Source organism: Pygocentrus nattereri, chromosome 18 (genome assembly GCF_015220715.1).
Source record: "Pygocentrus nattereri isolate fPygNat1 chromosome 18, fPygNat1.pri, whole genome shotgun sequence".
NCBI lineage: Eukaryota > Metazoa > Chordata > Actinopteri > Characiformes > Serrasalmidae > Pygocentrus > Pygocentrus nattereri.
The window spans coordinates 29,879,441-29,896,579 of NC_051228.1; the positions used below are offsets into that span (position 1 = coordinate 29,879,441).

At 38.3% G+C, this 17,139-nt stretch overlaps 1 protein-coding gene across 30 annotated transcripts in view; it reads right to left on the reverse strand.

The window, feature by feature from the left end:
* dlg2 (discs, large homolog 2 (Drosophila)) overlaps positions 1-17,139 on the reverse strand; it is a 355,760-nt gene that overhangs the window by 118,351 nt on the left and 220,270 nt on the right. Inside the window, exon 1 of one of the 30 annotated variants that reach the window (XM_037547052.1) lies at positions 12,398-12,842. The exons of the other annotated variants lie outside the window; for them this stretch is intronic. Coding sequence (XP_037402949.1) covers positions 12,398-12,703 — 306 coding nt within the window. The 5' untranslated portion in view covers positions 12,704-12,842. Of the gene's footprint in view, positions 1-12,397; positions 12,843-17,139 lie in introns of those variants that run through there. 30 annotated transcript variants of the gene reach the window in all.

Genomic DNA, 17,139 nt, shown 5'->3' on the forward strand with positions numbered 1-17,139 from the left:
AGTGGTAATGGATGTCCATGCAGCACATTACAGCCATCCTGGAGACGAATGAACTTATTGGCATTTATAAGCAGCGCAGTTGGTTTCCTGGAACGTTAAATCTGCCACGAGAGGCTGTCAAACACTAAAAAGTTGCGAAGTTGAAGTCGCTTCTCTTTCGAATTTTCCCGTTCCTCCTTAAATGGTGCCGCATTTACATTCAGCACCTCAGTCAGAATTTGGAACGGTGGAACGGAAAAATTTTAACAAGAATCTGGAGAATAAGAAGCGACTTCAGCCTCGTGAAACAGCCCAACATTGAGAGACATTTTACAATAAGCTGCTCTACTTCTGAGGAAAAGTTTTCTGGCGGAGATGGGAAGAAAGCGGTGATAGCTGAAGCTTAAAGCAGAGCAAAGTAAGTATGCATTTTCATTCATCTTATTTAGTCTATACTAGGACATCAGCACACACTGGGAATACTGGGAATTACACGATGTGGCTTTGATTTTTGTTGAAAGGACAAAATGGCTCTTCTTAACATTTGGGTTGTGACTCCTGACCTAAACAGTGTGCCAGTCGGATTTCTCACTCATTCAGTAGCGTTTTTATTATGTCCCACCACAGACTGTCTGGGCGCAGCACTTACCCACTTCCAAGTTCCACCCTTTGCACTCCGTCAACATTACATTATAAATTAATTATTTAGAAAATGGATTTTTGACATTTGTGAATCGATTTAGAATCATTCACATCTGCATTGCGATGCATCTAAGAATCGATTTTTTCCTGCACCTTTATTACTTACTTTTTACTTAAACAGTAAGTAAAGTACTTACTTTGTAAGTAAGCTGTTAAAATAACAAATCTTTTTTTTACAGTGTGGCATCCTTTAAATAATGCTTCTTCTAACTCATGCCAAAGTTTATATCAGCTCAGAAAAAAAAAAAAAAAAAAACTCATGTAGGTGTCATAATAGGTTACTTTTGTAGCCTTTATAATGTTTAAACATCCCCCACATGATGTAAAGGTTCTATACCAATTAAGGTTTTTCCTAGAACTGTATATCCAAGCCAGAGCCAGTAAAGAAAGTTTATTTTTAATAAGTATGGTTGGAAGGAAAACTAACTGATGCAAAAACAAAGTATGACTGATCTCCACTGGGACCAACAATATTGGCTTATCCTTGAAAAAGCCTACGCTGCACTTTTATACCAAGAGTAAGTAGGATGAGCAATCTTGTTGAGTGGAAATCTAGATGCCTTCAGGAGCTCTGAAAGTGCAGTCTGGACTTCAGAATAGCTTCAGAAGAGGATACACAAGCAAATTAAATGTAGAATGTGTTTTGAACAAAGCCTTCGGTGCATCCTGGAGATCATGTCAAGCAGATCAACATTACAGAGTATGACTGGGTGTCTCTCGAAAGCTCTCAAAAGCTCTAGAAAGCTTATAAGAGACTTTCTCGAGAGCAGCTCAAGAGCCCACTCATAAACTCACACTACGTTGAGGGAAAAAACATGAACAGAAAGTTTTCTTGTACTATATGGAGGAGGGAGGTCATATGGACCAGTATTTGATGTGCTTAGTAACAGCTTAATAGAGCAGGCTGCTTGGTGTGCGGGGTGATACAAGTGTTCTACAAGTAAGATGCAAAAAGAAACACTTCACAGCTCTGCTCGTCACCATGGCTGAATTCAAAGGGTGACGAATCCTTTCCCACAAAGAAAAGTCACGTGTTGTCATCACTCTTTGTGATTACGAATTGTTTGAAATAAATTTTTCTGAACCTGAGATTCATAGGGATCATATATAAGGGGGGGGATTTTCTACACTACCAGAAAAAAAGGCTACTCAGTATATAAATAATACAGAAAATAAACTAATAATAGAAAAAAGCTGATCAAAGGAGAATACAACAATCATTATCTCCAGCCAAAGACAACAAAAGAGACTAATTGAGGAGCAAAGGAGAGAAAGACATACCACCTTGAGCACACAGAACCTAACATTGTTTTCAGTTCACTCGCTGAGATGGAAAGACTGTCATATTTATATAAGCAGCACTACTCGTTTCCATGGCTGACGCAAAAGACAATCTAATTGAAAGCTGGGTAAACAGATGAAGAACTATCAGAGGAAGATAATAGCTATTTTTCTCTCAATTCATTTTCCCCCACAGACCTCACATATCATTCTAAATGGCATAATCACACACACTGAACAGAAAATAGAGCATTCTGCTCATGTTGCAGTATTTTGTGTCACCAACACAGTGTTTATCTATACTTCAGGGTAAAATAATAGATAGAGAAGGAAGAGATGGTCACAGGGACACTTAGGGTAGTTTAGGCCCTCTCACTTGGAGGTCAAGTCCCAACTGCTCAAAAGAAAAAAGGCCACTGATACCAATGAAAATGTTTTTTTGTCATACAGGATGAACCAAAGGGCTGTGAGCACTTGCACATTTCTGCCTTTTTCCACCTTAAACAAACAAAGGTGAGTACCAGTCCACTCAAATTTTTGCTGGACACTACCTCCTTGGCAACCTCACAGCTCTTTGTTGTGACTACCCTGCTTGACTGTGTTTGCAAACTGGAGGAACTTAGCTGAGCTTCGATAGTTCTTAATTTAGGCTACTGACCAACCTATAGTACGCTAGGTAAGCTAGCTGGCAGTAATAAATAAAATTCATTTGTTTTAATGTTTAATGTGTTTAAAATTTCATTAGTAAATGAACGAAGTAGGCTAGTTGGCATACTGGTGGTTGTCACCTTCATTATAGCAATGGGTCTGGCTTTCTGGCTTGCTAGTTCCTAAAATGGGCTTATGATTGACCTTTAGCAAGCTAGTTAAGCTACTTGGCAGAGTGTGAAAAGCAACAAGAAAATTGTAATATCAGCCATTCGCACTAGACATTGCATTAAATATGAGGTCAGCAATCCCATAATGTGTTTAAAGTTTCATTTTTATCTCTGGTTGCGATGGCCATGATGAAATGGGATTGTTTGCTGGCTGATAGTTGTCAACTTCAATATAGTGATGTCTCTAGCTCCCAAGCTGTACCCAACCCTCTAAAAGGAAATTCTGGTTTCACAGTGTCTTTTTAGTGCTCTGAAGAGTTTATGTGCAGTTGGGGAGGTATTAGATGTGCTGAGAGGGAGATACAGAGTGTGTTGCATGTGCAAAGCAGAGTCAGAGCATGTGTGTGGTACAGAAGGGTGTGTGGGGGATTCTGTGAGGAGTGGGGAGTAGAACAGAGTTAAAAGTGCATTTGGAGGAGTGGGTATGCGTGCAGTGCGAGGGCACCTCTGTAGCATATGGGTAAAGACACTGGAAACACTGCATGTAACTCCCACAGGGCTTACAAGAGCAACCAAACTGGGGCAGAACTCCCTCTGAAAAATCTGCAAACCTTCTGCACTATGGATGGACTACTTAAGAGAACATGAGAGTGAGACAAAGAGATAGAGAGTAAAGAGAAAGAGTTGATATACATGTTGCTTATAATATAAATACTTACAAATAAATAAATAAATAAATACTGTATAAATACTTATTCTCTTCAGTTTTTATTATTTTTATGCCATTTCAAAATGGAAGCTGCCCTTTATGTTGTTTAAATATTTCATGATGAATGGATGGTCCAATAGAAGTGGTTCCAAATTAATATAATGATTATGAACATTATAAAATATATTTAGTTTAACATACAGTATTGCACAAGAGGATTTCACTTAATAATCTACTCTGAAATAACCCCTGAAAAACAAATAACTTGTATTTAAAAGCCATTTTGATTGGAAATTAAACAAGTGAAATGTGGTGACTCTGCATTAAATTTAGCTTCAGTTTTTCATCATTCTATATGGGCATTTCATAGACGCATATGTCTGAAATGCCCATTTTAAAGATATGTACAAGGTTTTCTGACATATGATAATATGATGATAATCTAGTTTGTTTGATGCAATGCTTGTAAATGCTTCCCAGATGTCTTTTTTTCTCAGCCACCCTCAAGCAAGCGCTGTGGGTGTTATGATTAATCATAAAAAAAACTCCTCTCTATTTCTGTTTAAGTGGAAATTTCTGAACAAACAGGTAAACAAAATGTCTGAGGGCAGATATAAATATATCCAGCAGTCTAAAGCAGAACAAGCTGTACCTAACCGACATGTTAGCTGAATTTAGCCCAGACTGTTTAGTCTAACGTAGACAATACAGCTAAAAGGACTGCAGTCTGTAGTACAGAACTCACCCATCTACTGCAGACTCCCACTTACCTAACCCACAGAAGCTATTATGTACAATTTATTCCTTTTTTACAAGAGATTTCTGAGGAGATATAAGGAACATGGGAAGCTAAAGTCAAAGGAAAAAAAAAAGGTCACAAAACTGCAGTTAATTAAAATTCTTAAAAGATACAGAAGAAAATGGGACTCCTAACAACTGTGTAAGACTGGTAGACCACCAAAACACCAATCAGATAAACAATACTTAAAGCTTTCATCTTTGAGAGAAAATCAAGCTCTGATCTTGCTTTAATCTGAAAACATTCACAAATGTTTCTGTCTGACCTTTCACTGTGAGAAGACAGATTAGTGCTATAGGTCTGAAAGGACGAATAGCTAAGAGCTGTTAATGAGAAAATAAAGGAGACAAAAGAGGAAAAAACTGCAAAATCAAAAGAAAAAGCTGCTAGTGTTCTCAGGACATTGAAGTGACCACCCTAGAGTCCAGACCTCAACACCACTCAGTGTGTTTGGATCATGAGAAGCACATGGAAATGTCAATGGTGAAGCATTCTCAACCATCGTGAGAGATTAAAAAAAAAAAAAAGTTTTGATCATTTTAAAAAGCCAAATCTACCTGATTCTATCAAATGCATGTTAACCCCAGGTTGAAAGTGGGTTTAAAGGGGTGTCTTAATAAAGTCAATATGTTAAACACATCAGCGGCTTTTTGGGAGTCTCAAAGACAAGCTGCAGTTTCAGCACTTGTTCCAGTTTACTGCTCTTAATAATTTAGGCCAGAGAGACTCTATACATAGAGCCACCGCACCAGCCTCAATAATGCAGGAGCATGTGCTCACATGTTAAATACCATCAACAACAGCACAGGAAGGGAACGGTGCAGTGAGAAGGAGGAAGTATAAGAACATATAGCCTTCTCAAAGATGACTCAGTGAAGAAAGACACAGCCATAATCCAAAAACTCACAACAGCAAGTCTCAATGTGGAGACAACAGCTTTATATCACAGCTCTCTTCAGTAATTTCAGGGTTATCAAAGATATGTGTTTGGATGAAATCAAAGACCTGCTGCTGGTTTCAGGACAAAAAAGCAAAGGGGTCCACAACCCTGGTCCTGCAGTGCTGGTGTCTAGTACAATTTGGAGGTTTCCCTCCTCAAACACACCCACTTAATCTTGCAATTAACAGATAAGTGTAATCAGGTGTGTTGGAGCAGGTAAATCACCAAACTGTGCCCTCCAGGACTGGAGCTGTGCACCCCTGTATGTGCTTTTAAGATTACAGAGAGGTCTTTGGACCTTGCATGTTACTAACTACCTGTCTACTTTGCTCGCTCGCTCGCTCACTCACTCGCTCCCTCACTCGATCACACACTCACTCACGTTAAGCAAGCTTCTCCATAAGGGGGTGCTACTAGTACTCATTAAGCTTTTAGAGCTTCACAAGAGCAGTGCTTTGCATTAATAACACTGTATATCCTTATTTAAATATTACAACATACAATATTATCATTCAAAAGGGTAAACCATTTACTGTAGGGAAATGTTCATAAGGCTACATGACACCTATATAAGCTCACAATGAGCTTCACTGACATAAACCTGTATACACATTTTTGAAGGCTTCTTCCAGTCAGCATCATCTGTCATAAAGGCTGCTTGACAGATCACATATCAGGTCATCAGGTCAATTGTTTTCTGACACTAGATTGTGACGTAGACCCTTTTGGAAGAACAGACAGCATGATACAAGAACTGTATCATAATGACAATGCTGATGATGTGGCATAGCTGAAATCTTAGAAATGGCCAAATGAAACTCACTTTACCCAAGTTTGTCATTTCACCTGACATAAATGCAACTTTAATGACAAATGATGCCCACTGGAATAAGAGTTTATAAATGTCTCATGCAGACTTCTAAATGCTGCACTACAGTAAAGTCAATGTACCTCATTATATCCTTTGTAACTTGATCATATGGTGCAGCTGAAGACTTCTAATGCCCAAATGGGTTAAACAAGAAACTTTCTCCACGTGTGAAAATGAACAATTTCTTTTGCAAACGTTGTGTGATTATGTTTAAGCATTTCAAACTCTCACATTCTCATCAAACTACGAGCTGCAAGATTACTGCAAAGTTCTAGAGTAAAAGTGAACCAACAGCAGATTCTTCCGCACAGTAAATGTGCTTGCCAAATCAAATACCAGAGTTGATGATCACCATTTCTCTCACAAAAATACCATAAATAAATACTATTGACTTCTGTGATGATAATATGCTCAAATTGCTCAGGCCTAGCAGTTAGGTGTCATGATCAAAAACACAGAAATACAGAAAGCACATATATATCTTGTTCAAGCTGTTCAGAAAGGTGAACGTAATGGAAAATAACTTTATCTCCATTAAGCTCAAACTACTTTGATCATAAGAGTAAGCTTTAAATGCGAGGAAAGCTCAGTATGATCCCTTCAAAAGACCTAGTGTCTCTGCAAAAGATGTCTTTTATTCATGGTTTCAGCCAGATGAAAAAAAAAGAAGAGACTTATACAGTGTTCTCACTCAGATGCTTTGCTAATCAATATACCTGCACACAGGGACACTGATTAACTGTAACTCAAGAAAAGGGGGACCTATCCCTGGCGAATGACCAATTAGTGGACAGACAGAGCTTCACAGGGAGCTGCTCCAGTGCCCAATCTCAAACAGCATTCAACCCACAATCACCCATCCATGATTCCATAAGCAGCCCCATATATCACTCCAAGGCGCCGTCTGTATACCAAAGTATAAGACTCATTGTAATTCCTGCCTGGCTTTCATCACAAGACGAATGTATGGTTTCACAATTAATCTCCAGGCAGGCGCCTTACATCATAACACGCCCATGAGCTTTATGTGTTCTGCCCAGAAGGAAGCAAACACATGGCGAGGGGGGGGGGGGGGGGGGGCACTCATTAATCAAGTTCTTTCTAATGGATCTGAGAAGACCATTAGACTAGTACTCCTCCAAAAGAGACCTCTGAAGTCCTGTTATCACTCAAGTAGTCAGCATCTCACCTACATTAGAAACTCTGGGTCTAAGCAGTATTTCTCAAAGGGAAAAAACAAACTGCACTTTTTTGAAAATCATTGCTTTCAACAAATCAACAAAAACGTTCCAAACCCAGTACATTTTTTCACAGAAAGCTGCTGTCCAGAGTGCTGAAACTGCACCCTCTGGCTGATTTTAGTACCCAAGCTTTGGATAGCTACACCCTTCCAATGGATCTCTGTCATGTAACCATTCTGTAGTCAGTGCCATGTCTATATTAGGAACTCAAGGTCTACGCAGTTTTTTCTCTATAAGAAAAATTTCATTTTCAAAAACCCTGTGATAAACAGAAAATGTTTCAAACCCAACACATTTTTCCATAACTACATTTTCCGCTGAATGTCACTGGATCCTCTGAATCACAAGGTTGTTAGAGCCTTGAAATTTCTTCACTGCTAAAGTCAAGTATCTGGCATAGTTATGTAATATTTAAGTGTTAAAGTAGACATACTTTGATGTGACATCTATGTAATGCATAGGAGCATTCACTTGCTTGTAGCATGTGGGTAAAATATATTTAGACTGCTAAATGACCTCATATTTCAGAGGATCCATATATATTCAATGGGAAAACAGGACAAAATGAATTGGAAAATTCTATTTCTCACAAAATAAGAAAGCCACAATTTTCCAAAACGTAGTTCATTTTTCCCTATCAGGAGAACCTGCTTAGACCCTGAATCCCAAATATATTCATGACACCGGTTACAGAACACTCAATTTCAGAGGTCTACTGGGTATAATGAACACATTCAGAGGTCTGACGGACATCAGTGACATCAGTCCTCAGTGTCAATATCCTTTTGAACATACCCCTGTCAGCATTTCCTCCTGGAAGACTCCCCAGCATCAACATAAGGCCTGTTCTATAACTGTTTTAACACAAGTGAAGTTTGTCTGCTATGGTGCTGTTGGCAGGTTAAAAATACTGTTAAAACAGTATCAAAACATGATGAAGAATGCATCTTCTTTTCCCATTATAGTTTTCTCTCCCCAGAACAGCATCAAAACACAAGGAAGAATGCATCTTCTTTTCCCATTACAGTGTTCTCTTCCCAGAACAGTATCAAAACATGAGGAAGAATGCATCTTCTTTTCCTATTACAATGTTCTCTTCCCAGAACAGTATCAAAACATGAGGAAGAATGCATCTTCTTTTCCCATTACAGTGTTCTCTTCCCAGAACAGTATCAAAACATGAGGAAGAATGCATCTTCTTTTCCCATTACAGTGTTCTCTTCCCAGAACAGTATCAAAACATGAGGAAGAATGCATCTTCTTTTCCCATTACAGTTTTCTCTTCCCACTACAGTCAAAGAGATGGAAGCATAAGGTACCATCACCCAACTGATGATAACGGACGTATGGCCCAGCATTTTCACTCAAGTCAAGTGCGGCACAATTCTGTATCTGATAATGTGCTTTGAAAATTCACAGGCCTTGTGGTCAGAGTCCACACCTGCTGCTCTGTCCCAAAGGCTCAGCTCACAGTAGCGCTCCAAAGCACTGGCAAACAATATAAGACAGACAGCAAACTTCACTGCTGATGGACGAATTTGTGACAGCCACTCTAATGTTTAATGAATATGTTAATGGGGATGCAGTTGACTGCACTGGGATGAGCATTCGTAAAGAGTGTCAGAGTGAATTTAGCAGCACAGGCATTAAGACATGCACACTATTAATCATCAGTTAACCCTTCACTAACAGAGTCATTTTCAGAAAGGCGGATAAGTGAGAACTGAAGGTACTGAACCTCTGTGATGAAAGACCATCATTATCAAAAGATCACAGCGAGCATGGAGCCACACGTGATAAACAGTGACGATTTAAGACTGTGATCAGAGCGACTAACATGATTACCACGTGAAACGTGTTCAGATCAAACACGCATTTCTTCTCAATTGCTAAACAAATGGAGTGGCAGTTCAGCAGAACACACTTTAAACAGTGTTGTCATCATGAAAAAAAATATATAACACATACACACTCAGCTGCCAAATGAAATGCACTGACCATTTTCTCTGCAGCTGAGATAAACACTTAACATAAACCCTGTGTGTGTACAAGAAGCAGCCTTGGTCCTCCAACACATCTCACACACTGTGATCTATAAGATCTATGTTGTGCTACAGCTAATGCTGCTGATGTCCCATAACCCCTTAACATTCCAGGTTTATTTCATACAAAGGTTGGTTTTTCAGTAACTACGAGCACTTTAATGCCAACTACTGGAGCTATTCCTAGGTTATAGAAATGTGTAATAAAACCTTGGGCATAACAGCAGACAAATGGCTTGTTAAGGGTTAAAGAGCTTTGACAATACCGTATTTGTAGGGATGTAACAGTACATCGTACCATATTGCATTACATTGTTTTGCAGTGTATTGTACTGAACCCAGAAGAAGTGGCTTAGATGTGTGTGTGTGTGTGTGTGTGTGTGTGTGTGTGTGTGTGTGTGTGTGTGTTGAACTGCACCACCAACTCAGTTTGTCACTACTGTGTAAGCTTGGGACTAAGTGCTTTGAGTACTCTACCAAACTCAAAAAGGAAACATTAACCATGTTAACATTAGTAGAGATGCACAATAATGTCAGAATCATACTGGTATCAGCAGACATTAAAAATGTATATCATCAGATGAAGATTTGACAGATGTTTTAAACCAATATTTGATGATGTATTTATTGTTTTCTGGAAGGGCAGAATATTAAGATGATGCTGGACTCCTGTCTGCGTTTTATTCACTTTTATATATTTCTCTGTAATGCACTGTACAAATGTTTATGCACTGACATCAGTAGATACTACATAGATGAAAAACATTAGATATCGTCATTGGCCAAAAAAATTCTCATATTGGTGCGTCCCTAAGCATAAGTCACCGTTTTAGTCACTCTTTTTTATTTTGCTGTATTGAAAAATTTATTAAACGGAGACACCACCATTCCACACTGAAATCTCAAATTATTGATTTATTACAACCCAACATATTTGTGTAAGACGATGTATTTTGTTATGATTGAATATAGATGAAAACTTGCTGAAAGAAACAAAACATTCTTTTAATTTTTGCATGTTTGGCATCAAAACTAACGTCAAAAGTCACACAAAGAGAATGTAAACAGAATGTCAACATAATTTATTATATAACTGTGTAATTATGTAATTGTGTTATTATATTTAAATAGTGTAGAAAAAGGACAATAATAACTAGATGTCTATGAGTTATTGAGATATCATATAGTTGAGTGCATTGCACATTGAACAGAGGACAATGCACTCAGAGCATGGACACTCGCACAGCTCCCTGCCCTCAGCTGATGTAGTCATGCATACTGCAGCCTGCCTATAGCGCTCCTCACACCGCCGTCTATTACACAACACACCAGAGTTTCCATCAGCATCACAAGCACAGTACAGAACACAGCTCAGTGCTCAGTGTACACTTCTCTGCCTCTCCTCTGAGCTGGTATAGAGTACAGAGACAGAGAACAGACAACCCCACTTTATCGATTTTACTTCCTCTCCAGCTTCCCTCTAAAGAGTGCCATTATGCTGATTGCATTGTAGTACTGCAAGACTTGACATTGCCTTAATGTACAGCAAAGCAATCTCAGTGCAGATCATTGAGTTTGAGCTGAATCCAAGTCGCCTTTCCTCCTCCCACCTCCTTTCTTTTCCTCTCCTACTCTCTACTGTATCATTTGTCTTCTGAGATTGTTTATATCTTCTTATGCAACTATTGTTATACTTTATACTTCACACTTTTCCTATTTATTTGTTAATTGTCTTGCCTTCTGGCTCTCAAATGTGTTTGAGAACACCGGCAAAAAATCTCACAACTAAGGACACAACTAAGCTTATAAACTCTGGGGCTGTTACTAATTTATAATTTTTTTTTGCACGCATGTGAAAGGGCCCACTGTTAGGATAGATCAAATGTAGATTTATGTCATGAAATCACGCAAATTTGTTGTTACCATTTTCAGCCTGCTTAGTTTTGATTAGCCACAACATAAACTGCTTAGTTTTGATAAACTACATCATAAATGCTTATGAATCAAAATGCTTATTTTAAACTGGATAGTCACCATTAAGTGGTAACTCTAAACAAAGTGCTTTACATTTTCTCATCAGGTTGAAAGAGATTTTTGCTAATATTCCATAAAGCAACAGTTGCTATTGTGGGCGGAGCAAGGCAGGTCTATCACGTGGTGAACACACATGCATTCAGCAAAGGCAAAGAGAACAACACACATGGTAATGGTCCTGGTACATGAAACATGCCTAGTGTAATAAAACTGATTTTGACTGTATATACTCACCTTTAATTTTCATGTTACATCCCTAACTGATTATACTTTTATTTGAGATTCATTACAAACATATTTTTTCAAATTCTATATTTACTTACATACATTAGTTAACAGTCTAGATTCTTTATTTAACCAAACTAGTAAGTTACATTTGAACTCTATGTGAACCAGAGACACCACCTCCATTTAAGCAATGAACCCCTGCTTAATAACAATAAAAAGGAAAAGTAATCATCTATTCCCAGAGTAGCACATGCATGTCTACACTGACCACAGTAAAATGTATCAGCATCTAGAAATGGAGCTTTCTAAGTGCTACTGTGCTTTCCATTCCAATATAAAAGAAGCACGATGCTGCCTTTATTGTTTCTCCCTGAACAGCCGAGCACACACAAAACAAAATTTAGATGGCCCAGGCCTTATTACTGATATGTTTAATCAGAAAACACTGAAAGTGAACTGGAGCATGAAACTAATCCTATGCAAACATTTTCTCACTGGAAATAGTCATTTGAAACATAAACCAAGGAAAAATTCACAAATTTACGGCTTAGATTGTAGTTGTTACACGTCAAACTAAATGCAGCAACGGCATGTTATTATTAGGAAGGGGTATATTAAAAGGCAGAAATAGCTGCTTTTCGTCTCAGTATTTAAGGATTAAATGTGCACACTCACCCAGACAAATTCCTTCTACATGTAACAAACGTTTAGAAATAAAGCTGATTCTCATTCTCTCTTGGATCACAGGTTTACCTGATACGTTTCCCTCCAGCTGTGCTGGGCACAGCTGCATTCACCCCACAGCTCGCAGCTGCCCCCCTTGGCCCGGAGCACGGCCCCTCGGCTTGGGCTTCTCCACGAGCTCTCGGAGCGTGAGGAGGTCAGCTTGGCCCTCTGCCGTGGCAGTGTGGACATGGACATGGCTGGCGAGGAAGACGAATGGCAACTGTATCCGTGCTGGACGTCCTGCTGCCAGCCGCATGAGCACGGAGCTTCTGGCTCACGGCTGCTGTGCATCTCCAAACAACAGCTCTGCTGCTTGCTCAGGTGGGCAGTCATTCTCTGTCTCTCGCCCGCTCTTTCTCTCTTCCTCTCTCCTCTTATCCCGCTCGCTCTTGTCGTTTGTGTGCAGTAGTTGTAGTCGTGGACACACAGCTGCACTGAGTGCCTGCTCTCTCTGCACTGAGCAAGAGAGAGCGTGAGAGAGTGTGTGTGATGGAGAGAGAGAGCAGAGCGAGAGAGAAAGAGCTGAGCTCTTTGTCAGTAGATGATTCAGCTGGCAGTGGGACTTGACAGCATCCCCCTGCTCCAGGCAGAAGCAATCTATCCTTGCACAGCTGGGGACCAAGCCCAGTAAAAACACTACCTTTTTTATTTGGGACATAGACTTTTTTCAATATGACCAAATCAGCTTTATTTTTTTTAATATATCATTACAGTTCAAAAGTTTGAAATCACTTTGCTGCTATTTTAATCCATTACATAATTCAGTAACTTTTACTTTGAAATCAACAAAATGTCATTTGACAAGGGGGTTCAAACTTTTGCATGTGACTATAGTAATTTCTTGTAATGTCTCTGGAGATTTGATGACTGTTTTATTTGATTCCCTAAAACATATTTTAATGGAGAACCTTTTTTGTAAATGAAATGTGTGAGGGTGAAGAACCTTTTCAAAGTGAAAAGAACCTCCATATAATCTAAAGGTTTTAGGAAAAACCCTTAATTTGGCAACGGAACCAATATATATCATCTGAAGGGTGACGACTATTTTATTGTCATTGTTATTGTGATTCATTTTATATGTGTTTGTGTGTATATACATATATATATATATATATATATATATATATATATATATATATATATATATATAGAGAGAGAGAGAGAGAGAGAGAGAGAAAGAGATAAAAAGACCCTGAGACATCTCTTTCTGGTTCTTTAAGGATCAAAAATTAGTTCTTTTATGGTTTTATATGGATGTTAATTTTATTATGACTCCAGTCTCAGACACAGCTTTCTCAGCTAACACCGAATAACCTACAGGTCTGTTCATCTAGGCTTAATTCATTTTTTTTTTTACATTCTACCAATTACTGGAAACCTATACAGAGAACTACCACACATAGTACCATATTTTAATCCTTTTATAATCTGCAACAAAATTGCTTTCATACTACTGAAAACAGTGAATAAAAAATTTGGAACCATAATTGGAAACTTTTTAATGGGTGTACATGATTTTAAAATGCTCCTGCCTCTCCTTACGAAGATGAGTAAAGAGAAAACAAACTGTGTAAAAAGCAAGAACTTAGTTCCCAATCATCAATTTAAAACACCATGCTCTAAATTCTAAAAATTGAATGCAAGCTTCAATTAATCCAGTAACACTTTCAGGAAACCAGCATAGCCTAAAGATAACTCATGGCTGAGTACAGAAACATGTACAGCCCACGGCCCACTGCTACAATACGATTCATTAACAGGTCTATTTATAAGTCACTCAGTCACTTTTAATCAAAACAAGGGGCTTTACACACAGTATGTGATGCTAAACCGCCCATGATAAACCATCCAGCTACATTACAATCACCTCCACACAGCAAACTCACTGCAGGCCAGACAGCTTTACTCCCCCTACTGGCTACATCCCCACAGAGCTCCAGTGTCACAATTATTTCTTCATATATGGACGTCAATTTAGATTCTACTGAATGAAGTTCACTGACTTGAAAGTCTAGGGATTAGAGAAGGCCGAGGAAAAGCAGGCCAGCCAATCATTAGTTCAGTGGCAAGCTATGACTACTAGAACTAGGCCTTTAATTTGAGCCATAAATGTCAACACTTGATCAAAACATGAGTAATAATCCCCACATTAACTTCTGCTGGCATCCCTATTAGATTCTAGTAGTTAACGCTAAGCAAACTAATTCGCATGAACACTTTCTGACAAGGCTGAAGTTAATATCCTACTCTAAATTTCCATTACATTTTACACAGTGCAGCAACTACATTACTGCTGCATTTATGAACTAGAATGTAACTGCTACAGTGTTTCAGGTAGAAGGGAAAATTTGTTGGTACAAAAACGGTGCAAACTGCTGCATCATTTAAGATAGGACAGAAACTTGACAAAAGAAAGTTCTATATCAAACACAGACATTTGAAGCTTCTAAAAGACATTTGCATTAAGAATATGACAGACATATTAGCACAGAGTTTACCTTGTAACAGTTTCACAGAGAACATTCAGTAGTGAGCTATGGAGTAAAGCTGCTGCCACTATTTCCCGTTTTCTAATTGATTAAAATATTGTTCGCATTCATTCAGTGACTTATCTAGGACTTCTAGAAGGCCTGCAGTGACATTACTTTTAAATGAATCTCTCCCATTTGAAATCAAAATGTGATTTTATTGATTCCACTGTCACTACATAATTATGCTAATGGTTAATCTGATGAGTTATGGGAGAGCTCACTTATCTATGTCTACCAAGACAGCATAAAGAAAAGCAATTCCTCATTGGCTAATTAACCATCACCGTTCTAAGAACTGAAGCCTTTTGTTTACATCCAAAACTTTTACAATAAAACAAAAGTAATACTGGTATGAGTTTAAATACAACCATGATTCTACTGGATCAAAATAACAGAAAAATTACAGACATGCATTTTTAGTTCCCAAGGCCCTGAGTGTTCGCCTTCAGCTATAATTGGTTGATACTACTTTTCTACCGTTGGTGTATTGTGATGTGAACATTTTTAAAGAAAGATTAGAGGAAAAAAAGAATCTTGGCTTTTCAATTATATATGACCAAGGACATCACAGTCCACCACCACACCACTGTAAGTTCAATTCATCAACAGTTTTGAAACGAATGACGTCAGACATTCGAACAGACAGCGGTTTGTGACGAATTTCAAAACCCAGTCATTCAGTCTCCTTTCATGATAGCCTGCTTTTCTATTTAATGTAATGCAAAGTGCTTGTATCTTCTGCCATAATCAAAAAAGCCTTTGAGGCTATTAGCTTAAAAAAGTTCTGTACACCTGTTTTCACCAGAGGCAGACACTGTCATGTTGAACTTGATTCAAATGAGTACATCATTTCCACATGAATAAAATATAAAATAATATAATCAACACAATTATCTCTTTCAGTTTGCTTACTTTTAGCAGCAAGTACCATAATGTAATATGTTTTATTCATGTGGAAATGACGAGCACATTTGAATAAAGTAAATTCAGTGAATTACATTTTCAGCAAGGAACTTCAAAGCCAATGGAAAACACATATGTGCTGAGAACACTGTGAGTAATCTGCAAACGCTACAAGCTCTCATTCTCCGCTGAACTATAGTTGACATTAGATTAGGTGAATGTGTTCGTAAGTGTACAACACTTGCTCCAATGCACGCACATGCTCCAAACACACACTGCCTGTCCTGAGCGGTTGCCACAGCAACTGAAACAAGGAGTGGAAAAGATGAGTGATTCTAATGAGATATGAACATGCGTGCTGTCTTCTTTTCTGCTCCTCTTTTTATCTGCTAGAAGGCCATTTGCATGGAGCGTATTCATCCTCCAAAGATGCATCTTATTCACAGTGTGCGATATGCTGTCCCAAAATAACAACTGGCCCAGAGAAGTGAGCACACTTGCAGCACCAACGGTGCATTCACTTTCACTAATTACATCACCGAACTCATCTCGCTCAGCACTGTGCCATGTTTGACCTCAAAATGCTACCGGACTTTTTCAAGTATGTGACAGAACTGGAGAGTCCATGACAAAAATACACATGGTCACATTGTAAAGAACACTTCTAAATACAACAACAATAATAACAATAATAATAATAATAACAACAATAATAATAAAACAAAATAAGCACAAGTACTCCAAATGATTTATAGATCTTGTTCATTTTGCGGTTGTGCATTTGTCACAACTAGGTGTTAATGCCAACTTGTTGACACAGCTGCTAACAAACCGTGAAGCCACGTCATCTACACAACTATTCTGAGAGAACCATGAAAATGTCACAAAATGTCAGCGAATAGCTCGTGACCAAAGCATCACTGAAATTTGAAATGAACAATATATACACATATATAATATCTGTGGGCATATTTTTCAATCTCATTAGACTAGATTGTGTTAAACCATGTAGATGTTCACCTGCTTTCAAGCAAGCATTTGTAAACTTGCTGAACTTTAGTGTGCATCCTGTAAATCCATACACTAGTTTTCCTGTTTACAAAACGTGCACTTTTGCATAGCCTTTTTTGTTGCTGCTGTAACCTTTCAATGTTCTTCAGTATTAAAGCACCACTCCGGCTAAAATGACAAATTTACCAAACTCTACATCTATTCTAAATATGCCTACAGGTCTCCTACATCAGTATCGCAGTAGTCTCTAGACTGAGATTAATCATTTTGAAGAATAACAATGCTCTTACAGGTTCTCTGGGATGGATGTTGAAGACTGTTTGA